The sequence below is a fragment of the Littorina saxatilis genome, linkage group LG14 (genome assembly GCF_037325665.1).
Source record: "Littorina saxatilis isolate snail1 linkage group LG14, US_GU_Lsax_2.0, whole genome shotgun sequence".
NCBI lineage: Eukaryota > Metazoa > Mollusca > Gastropoda > Littorinimorpha > Littorinidae > Littorina > Littorina saxatilis.
In genome coordinates, this window is record NC_090258.1 from 20,874,080 (window position 1) to 20,884,079 (window position 10,000).

A 10,000-nucleotide genomic window follows, 5' to 3' on the forward strand; every position below is an offset into this window, starting at 1 on the left:
CTTAGTTAGAGAACCCGCGTGCCTAGAAGCGGGCTCAAAAAGAGACCTTTCAAACAAGAAAGAGATTAACCTCTAGCCAACAGAATAATACTTAAAGGGCAGAGGCTTACTCTCAGGTAAAAAACGGCAAAGTAAAATCTTTGTATATGAGTCCAGTCGGACCACAAAGATAACCTGTTAAACATAACCGCCCGAGCGAGAGACTAAAAGCAAGTTTCGTTCAAACGAGCCAATCATAAAGAAAAGATGCCGCAATCTCCCAGAGCTAGGAGACCTTGATCTAACAGACAGACTCTCCTTGCTATCGCCATCACCAAACCCGAGGGCGGTTCCATAGAACGAAAAGCAAGAGAACCTAAGTCCTTAAGCTTGGAGATACCCGAAGCCTACAGAAAGCGCTCCGCGAGTGACACGCTACTTGGGCGTAAGAAACAAGCTAAAGCACCACCACCACCACAGGCAAATAGTCGTGCGTTGCCCACAAATGTAGTGGTGACAAAGAAGACTCGCTTGCGAAAACTTCCGCAAGAACAAGATAACCCCGCCAGAGGATCTAAGAACTTAACACTCGAAGATTCTCCTCAGAAAGCTCAAACCAACTACAAAATGCCGCGAACCGCGACACAGCTGAAGTATGAGCCTCCCCATTTCCTCCTCTTGTTCCAGCATCAAAACGAACATCGAAATGACGAGAACCAGTCACCCATCCCGATAAGGCAAAAACTTGCCAACAATCGGAAAAGTTTTGAAAAGTTTCAAACGTCATAACACCATGCCAGATCTCCATCCACCTGACTCACGCCAGCTGGAAGACTGGAAGAGAAAGTGAAAACAGCCTGTAAAAAAGGCAAAGGAACCGCAGGAACGGAACCAGAAGCCAAAAGCTGAAATGTGCCGACCACCAACACCACAGTGTTAACAGTAGAAGGATATCCCGTCCTGCACCCAGAAGTCACAGCCGCAAAAGCGAAAGCGCAACAGGCCGTGGATAAGTAAACATCAGGACCAACCGGTTGCACGGAAACACACCGGACGATCCCGTTGTACCTCGAACCATTTCAGCTGCGAGCGCCACTGCACTTGCTAACTTGAAACAGAACCTAAAATCAGTGCTTAACAGAAAAACAGGAGCACCTTAATCTGAACAGCCTTCATGCACCTCCGTGCAATCCGGAAGCTGACTCCATGCTAGACTAAATCTCCAACAAGGAATCAGCCCTACTGCTCACTTCCTGCCCCCCTGCTCGGTATCAAAGGTAGGAAAGTGACTCCCAGAGAGACTCGCATGGTCAACCCAAGAATCACCCAGCCCACCAACTTCCTGCCCCCAGGGCGGAAGCTTACGTTGCCTAGGGCTCTTAGCCGCTGCTGAACGTGCGCCAGAAAGCGGAAGAACAGACACGGTTTCAACACTTCACCGCACAAAGCTTGCTACCTCCTGCGAACGTACACCACTTTCACCGGAGAACCCGGCTACACGCAGCCCTTTGCCAACTCCAGGGCAATGGACAACGATTACCGGAAGCTGAAGTGAACATCCTGTTCCTCCGAACTTCCAGAAGCCATCAAACCGGATAGAGGTGGAGGAAGTAAAGCTTTGCTCTCAACCACCCCCTCCAGTCAAAACTTAAATGCCGTTTTCCGCCGCCCACGTCACTGCGCTGGACAACCTGAACGGCAAGTTAAGCTGGGTGTCGTCCATCCCCGTGAACGCACCCTCATATGGAAGTATCTTCGTCATCCTCTCCTTCATGCTCGCAATCGCAATCGGGAAGGTGACCCCCGCCTTTCGCGGTCCACCAACTTCCACAATACTTAAATGCCATTTTCCGTCGACCACGTCACTGCGCTGGACAACTTGAACGGCAAGTTAAGCTGGGTGTCGTCCATCCCCGTGGACGCACCCTCATAAGAAGGTATTCTCGTTAACCTTTCCTTCATGCTCGCAATCGCAATCAGGAAGGTGACCCCCGCCTTTCGCGGTCCACCAACCTTCACAAAACTTAAATGCCATTTTCCGCCGCCCACGCCACTGCGCTGGACAACTTGAACAGCAAGTAAGCTGGGTGTCGTCCATCCCCGTGGACGCACCCTCAAAAGGAAGTATCCTCGTTATCCTTTCCTTCATGCTCGCAGTCGCAATCAGGAAGGTGACCCCCGCCTTTCGCGGTCCACCAACTTCCAAAAAAACTTAAATGCCGTTTTCCGCTGCCCGCGTCACGGCGTTTGGACAACTTGAACGGCAAGTAAGCTGGATGTCGTCCACCACCGTGGACGCACCCCTTCCTGCCCCCTGGGCGGAAGCAGATGCCTTTCAACCTGACCACAGTCTACTGACGAGGCGGGAAGAATAGGAACATCTGTTCGCTTGTCAGGGCCCTTAGCACCCACTGACACCCCGACTAAGCGGTGGATATCAGCCGATGTTTCAGAACTTTCACCTGGGATGAGACCCGAGGCTACTCCCTCAAGACAACGCTCACGTGGCGAACACATGTTCGCTTGTCAGGGCCCTTAGCACCCACTGACACCCCGACTAAGCGGTGGATATCAGCCGATGTTTCAGAACTTTCACCTGGGATGAGACCCGAGGCTACTCCCTCAAGACAACGCTCACGTGGAGTACACATACCTTGTGAAGAAGGACAGACGCCGGAGACCGTGAACTCCCCACATAAGGTCACAGCAGGGGACGAACGACCACTGTCCAGAGAAGAACACACAGCAACCCCAGCCGGGAGAGCACGTAGTTCTGCCTTTGATGACGAAGTGCCAGCTGCCAAAGCAGAAACCTGTGAACCTAAAGTCAAAAGCAAAGAGGCCACGTCTACAGACGCAAGCCCAATAACAACATGTTTAACACCAAGCCCGGACTAATCCGTAGGCTTAAAACAAAGGTGGCCACTGCACCCGGTGTTCACAGGCGGTCACCCATCCAAGAACTAACCGGGCCCGACGTCGCTTAACTTCGATGAAAGGACGAGAACCGGTGCTTACAACGTGGCAAGGCCGTTGGCCGGCAAAAAGGGGGTTCCGGAATAGTCACCAGTGTAGTAAACAAACTGCAAGCGGACTTGTCTACCGGCTTAGCGGGTAAAACAATCAACACATCCAAAGATTTTAGCAAGAGAATCTACAACAGAAACGGACATAGACCGGATAGTTTAGACTTCCTAAGGAGAAAAGGGCACAGCAGCTACCTATTAAGAAGCTGCCCTCTTCTTAGCATTGTCAGCCATGACGGAAAAACGACTCACGAAAAATTTCTGAGAAACATCGCAAGTCCAAAATACGGCCAACAAAACTGCCAAAATCAAGCAAAATACAAGGAACGACCTCACCTCAACATAGTTGTGAAGTCCAGATGACAAGAAGAGACCAAGAGGAACGAAACAAAGTCAAAAAGACTAAGTAACAAAGGCTGAACAGCCAGAGCGTACATAAAATGCGACCAGTCCCACTGACGCTGAGTTTTTAGAATGATGCATATGGCGGAGTATGCGCGCGCATACGGAAGGCAGCCTCGTTTCCGGGCTGGCCTAGACACCCTTACGGGTCTCGGTCACTCTTTTTTAGAGGCGTCTTTCTTGTTACCAAGGGGACGCGTACAGCGATACCAGCACTGAACCAGGGTTAATTGCTATATGTGAGTTGGGTAAGATATGTAATTTAATTTGTCTCGAGTGACGTCAGCTTATTCACTGACCCAGTCTCGACAAAATATCACGCGATACCATGGATGGACGGAGCTGTAACTTATACAAACCTGTGGTCAAAGATCAAATCAAGGTAACATTATCATCTCAAACCTGTGGTCAAAGATCAAATCAAGGTAACATTATCATCTCAAACCTGTGGTCAAAGATCAAATCAAGGTAACATTATCATCTCAAACCTGTGGTCAAAGATCAAATCAAGGTAACATTATCATCTCAAACCTGTGGTCAAAGATCAAATCAAGGTAACATTATCATCTCAAACCTGTGGTCAAAGATCAAATCAAGGTAACATTATCATCTCAAACCTGTGGTCAAAGATCAAATCAAGGTAACATTATCATCTCAAACCTGTGGTCAAAGATCAAATCAAGGTAACATTATTATCTCACACCTTATAAATTGTAGATCCTACTTGATCTAGTGCAAGCAACTCTGCAGTGCCTGCAGTGTTACCATAGGATAACAAGCCCATGAGCGCTCTACCAACTTAGCTACCCTGAGCTGTACATTCTGCAGGATTATGGAAACCTGTGCCCATAGGATAACAAGCCCAGCGCTCTACCAACTCAGTTACCCTGAGCTGTACATTCTGCAGGATTATGGAAACCAGGTGTGACCATAGGATAACAAGCCCAGCTCTCTACCAACTCAGTTACCCTGAGCTGTACATTCTGAAGGATTATGGAAACCTGTGCCCATAGGATAACAAGCCCAGCGCTCTACCAACTCAGTTACCCTGAGCTGTACATTCTGCAGGATTATGGAAACCAGGTGTGACCATAGGATAACAAGCCCAGCTCTCTACCAACTCAGTTACCCTGAGCTGTACATTCTGAAGGATTATGGAAACCTGTGCCCATAGGATAACAAGCCCAGCGCTCTACCAACTCAGTTACCCTGAGCTGTACATTCTGCAGGATTATGGAAACCAGGTGTGACCATAGGATAACAAGCCCAGCGCTCTACCAACTCAGTTACCCTGAGCTGTACATTCTGTAGGATTATGAAAACCTGTGACAATAGGATAACAAGCCCAGCGGCTTCTACCAACTCTGAGTTACCCTGAGCTGTAAATTCTGCAGGATTATGGAAACCTGTATCCATAGGATAACAAGCCCAGCGCTCTACCAACTCAATTACCCTGAGCTGTACATTCTGCAGGATTATGGAAACCTGTGCCCATAGGATAACAAGCCCAGCGCTCTACCAACTCAGTTACCCTGAGCGGTACATTCTGCAGGATTATGGAAACCAGGTGTGACCATAGGATAACAAGCCTAGCGCTCTACCTTACTCAGTTACCCTGAGCTGAACATTCTGCAGGATTATCGAAACCTGAGTTTGTGTGCACTCACCAGCGCTGCAGAGAATCAAGCTCTTCTGATTTGGGAAGGTTGCCGTTGCCACCCAGCTGTTGCCGCCGCTTCCAGCTGATCAGCTCGTCATCTAGTACCCTTTTCTGCATCCCCTGCACCTCGTCGATCAGCTTATTGTAGCTGTCAGCTAGCTCCTGAAACCAACCATTGAAAACTCATTTGAGCGCTGCTCGACTCGGCAGCAATTTACAAGTGACTTCGAGCAGACTTCTTTTAATGACAACTTTAATGAGCAAACTCATTAATTAATTGATAAGCTTCCTTAAGCTGCAATGCAATAACAATTAGTCCAGACTTCGTCAAAGATTGCTCTACCAAAATATCAACCAATTTAGTTGAAAAATTGTGAGCGTGACAGTGCCGTCTCAACTTTCACAAAACGCCGGATATGACGTTATCAAAGACATTTATCAACAAAATTAAAAGAAATGTCTGGGGATATCATACTCAGGAACTCTCATGTAAAATTTTATGATGATCCGTCCAGTAGTTTTTCCACACCCTCATCTCGATTCCCAGTCAATGTTTATAATTATTTTGTCATAACTTGACTAAATGTAAAAAGAAACAAGTTGCGTAAGGCGAAATTACTACATTTAGTCAAGCTGTGGAACTCACAGAATGAAACTGAACGTAGTCCGCCGCTAGTGCAAAAGGCAGTGAAAGTGACGAGCCTGTTTGGCGCGGTAGCGGTTGCGCTGTGCTTCATAGCACGCTTTAATGTACCTCTCTTCGTTTTAACTTTCTGAGCGTGTTTTTAATCCAAACATATCATATCTATATGTTTTTGGAATCAGGAACCGACAAGGAATAAGATGAAATAGTTTTTAAAACGATTTTGAAAATTTAATTTTAATCATAATTTTTATATTTTTAATTTTCAGAGCTTGTTTTTAATCCAAACATATCATATATATCTATATGTTTTTGGAATCAGGAACCGACAAGGAATAAGATGAAATAGTTTTTATATTTTTAATTTTCAGAGCTTGTTTTTAATCCAAATATAACATATTTATATGTTTTTGGAATCAGAACATGATGAAAAATAAAATAAAAGTAATTTTTGATCGTTTTATAAAAAAACTAATTTTAATTACAATTTTCAGATTTTTAATGACCAAAGTCATTAATTAATTTCTAAGCCTCCATGCTGAAATGCAATACCGAAGTCCGGCCTTCGTCGAAGATTGCTTGGCCAAAATTTCAATCAATTTGATTGAAAATTGAGGGTGTGACAGTGCCGCCTCAACTTTTACAAAAAGCCGGATATGACGTCATAAAAGACATTTATCGAAAAAATGAAAAAAACGTCTGGGGATATCATACCCAGGAACTCTCATGTAAAATTTCATAAAGATCGGTCCAGTAGTTTACTCTGAATTGCTCTACACACACACACGCACGGACAGACACACACACACACATACACCACGACCCTCGTCTCGATTCCCCCTCTATGTTAAACCATTTAGTCAAAACTTGACTAAATGTAAAAAGAAAAAAAAGCACTCACTAGTCTGGACTGGAGGATTTCCTTTCCCAATTCAGACAGGTTGCTCTCCAATTTTTTTTTATCCTCCTCCAAGTTCTTTTGTCTCGCCTGCAATTCCTTCAGGGTCTGATGCAACTTTTCCTTGTTGGCAAGATGGGGGCTCAATAGCTGGTGCTGTACGGGTTGCATCTGACCATGCAAATTACTTATCTGACCTGTCAACATAAGAACACACAAAAGCTGAGAATTTACCAAGAGACCAAAGCGCCCTACACCCAACAGCAAAAGATAGTACACACCTTTCCGTTTTGTGTCACATGTGTAATATCAAACGCAATGGATTTTTGCTTTGAGCATTTAGTTCACAGAGGCCATTTTACTTTTAACGTTTGTGCCTGAATTTAAAGATAGTACATGAGTTGTTCTTCAGTACTGGTGACAGAAAGGGGGAAAAGTGGTCAAAATTCAAATCTCTAGTTTTGTTTTTGAAATATTGCTTTTCATAAAGCAGAAATACTGTAGTATCTGTTGTACATAAGAAAAAATCACTGGTTCACACGGTTCCTACATAATCTAACTTTTAAAGCTGGTCCTTGTGTGTCTGCGTGTATGTTTGTATGATGACGATAGGACCCGAAACGGCTGCACGGACTGAGACAGGAATTGCAGAGAATGTTCTTTGCCACTCGAGTCGTGTCATAGGGTACTTTTGGAATAGCAAATTTGAAAGGATTCTTCAAAAAACGGCGGAAAACATTATATACCCTGTGAGCTATCGAGGATCCTCCCCGTCTAGGCTGTCGAAACATGTAATGGTCTTGTTAAAAGACGTTTTCAAATGCGGTTAACGGGGAGATACACTCGAAGCACATTTAGCGAAGTTATGTTGCCAAATCATCAAAGATCAACATTTCACTACACGGATCGATGCACACAGTCGAAATAGATGTGACTTTCACACGACCGAAGACTACTTACTAGCTAGCAGACGACAAGATCTAAATATTTAGATCAGTGAGAGCAATCCGTTGAAGAACAGTTACTCCGCTTATTCGTCTTCAGTTTTAAGCTTATTTCCCCTGCCATAATCATTAATCAATGACGCTTATATCGCGCATATTCCGTGGGTACAGTTCTAGGCGCTCTGCAGTGATGCCGTGTGAGATGAAATTTTATACGGCCAGTAGATTGCAGCCATTTCGGCGCATATTTACCTTTCACGGCCTATTATTCCAAGTCACACGGGTATAGGTAGACAATTATTAACTGTGCCTAAGCAATTTTGCCAGGAAAGACCCTTTTGTCAATCGTGGGATCTTTAACGTGCACACCCAATGTTGTGTACACGGGGGGAGGGTTCGGACACCGAAGAGAGTCTGCACACAAAGTTGACTCTGAAATAAATTTCCGCCGAACCTGGGATCGAACTCACGCTGACAGCGGCCAACTGAATACAAATCCAGCACGCTACCAACTGAGCTATATCCCTTGCAGATCTGCAGTCGCGTAGTGAAATGAACTAAGTGTCATCGGAAGATTCTTCTCAGTCAACGATCAAAGCACAGTAAGTTCTATGCTGACAAAAGTCACTTTCGGACAACACGACGATTGACTTAATTTATGGGCCCAAATGTAACAATATCGACAAGAATGTACGCATTTGACATTAAATGAAACATTCATAGACAGTTTTTAACTCACCAGATCTGCCAAAGAGCCGTCATTCGTGAAAAAAACGATGATTTTAATCAGACAGGTATCGGAAACAAGTCTTGGTCACCTGCATTATTCCTTCCGAGGCGACGTGACGGCGCCACATTTGTTTGTTTATGGCTGTTTATCGCGAAACAACACAGTTGAAATTTGTGTGTAAAATACCACAAATGTGTGGTGAATCAGTTCGTCATCTGCGTTTCGATGGTAATTCAGTCAGATTGGAGTTACTTTGAATCGAAGGCGAGGGTAACCTGCGTTATTTGTGTGACGGCGTGAACAAATTTGATTGCAATATTTTATACAGAAAATAAATTTCAATGATTCTGGCTCAGACTTGTAGATCTGTTATGCAGTGTTTTGGTAGTGTATCTGCTTTTCTGCTATGAAGCTCATTTGGAGTGATACGCTGATCGAAGTGGGGTACCCTGTGTGGGACATCAGCCGTATGCAGATTACGCCTCAGAACACTCTCGCATTTCACAAAGACAACAATAATTTGCAACATTTCAAGAACTGCATCAGTTTTATTAGATACTATTTCAACAAAAACAGCACAAACACGACTATTATCAACAACACAGAACGGGAGGTAAGTCTTCAAAGACGCACCAAGTGTGCGTTCCCATTTTTGGACGCCATTTTTGCTAGCATTTTCACAGTAAATCTTAATATTTCCATATCTATTGAATGATTTTGGTATTTTCTTTGATTGTGCCGATTCTCCTATCTCTCTGGCATGTACTGGGTGCTTTGTGACCAGTTTCTCCCCTAGACTGTATTGAAAAAATGCGTCCGTGTGAGCTGACCCCCACTTGTGACCAGTAGCAAAGAACAACTCACATCTAAGGCGCCTTTTGAATAAAAAGTTTTCTGATGATTTGGACCTTAAAAAGTTCAAAGGACATTCGCTGTACTGTATTTTGAAACACCTGCAATGATTTGATCAAAACTGCTCCAAAACTGTGCCAAATAATGAAAAGAATTTTAATCAGCGAGCAGTTTAATTGCTTCGCCCAGCTCGCCTGTGTTGAGAGCTGGATTCCATTCGTCATCATATTTTATTTAGTCCTCACAGATCCCCATTTGTCAAAGCAGATTAAAACCGTTGAATTGAGGAAGTCAAACCTACAGTCTAGCAAACGCATGCATATTCCGTGCCATACAGGGCTCAACACTTCGCATATTATAAACAACTTACACACAATCCGATGGAAAATATCACGGTCTGATATGACTTATACCAAACACAGAATTCAGATTTGAAAAATAGAAAGCTCAAACACTAATTCTAAGACCTTCCTCGTGTGTGTTGTCATCTATTCAAAACCCAAAAGGAACTCTGTAGCTCTCGGCTCAATTTCAAATCTGTATATCTAGGAATAGCGCATGAATTACTCAGGGTCGAAAGGTAGGACATAAATTACTACTGACACAATAAGGCGTCCCAATAAAAATTAGTCTGGGATTAATCCCACTCAAAACGCAGCCGTTTTCAACTTGAGTAACTCAGCGCTCAAACGTTTATTTAAAAGCATTCCTGGTGTGTGGTCACATAAGGCCCCCAAAAAAGGTCTGTTTACGGTAACATAGGCCAAAAAATTAGGGTCGGTAAGTCGGGATTTTTTTTCTCTTTTTTTTCTCCAAAAAACCATATTTTTACGTTATTTTGCAAAAAAAACAAAAGATTTTTTTTT

The 10,000-nt window shown here is 44.1% G+C and overlaps 1 protein-coding gene and 1 pseudogene across 4 annotated transcripts in view; both read right to left on the reverse strand.

Moving 5' to 3' along the window:
* The window catches only part of LOC138947331 (signal transducer and activator of transcription 5B-like), a 115,584-nt gene that overhangs the window by 81,216 nt on the left and 24,368 nt on the right, over nucleotides 1-10,000 (reverse strand). For all 4 annotated transcript variants that reach the window (XR_011449620.1, XM_070318780.1, XM_070318779.1 and 1 more), the window contains exons 8-9: nucleotides 6,612-6,805; nucleotides 5,075-5,229 (exon numbers count right to left, since the gene is read on the reverse strand). Coding sequence is in view for 3 of the 4 variants with exons in the window: in XM_070318780.1 (XP_070174881.1) it covers nucleotides 5,075-5,229; nucleotides 6,612-6,805 (349 nt within the window). In the remaining variant the exon portion in view is untranslated. The remainder of the gene's footprint in view (nucleotides 1-5,074; nucleotides 5,230-6,611; nucleotides 6,806-10,000) is intronic.
* On the reverse strand, nucleotides 2,899-3,017 carry LOC138947883 (5S ribosomal RNA; annotated as a pseudogene).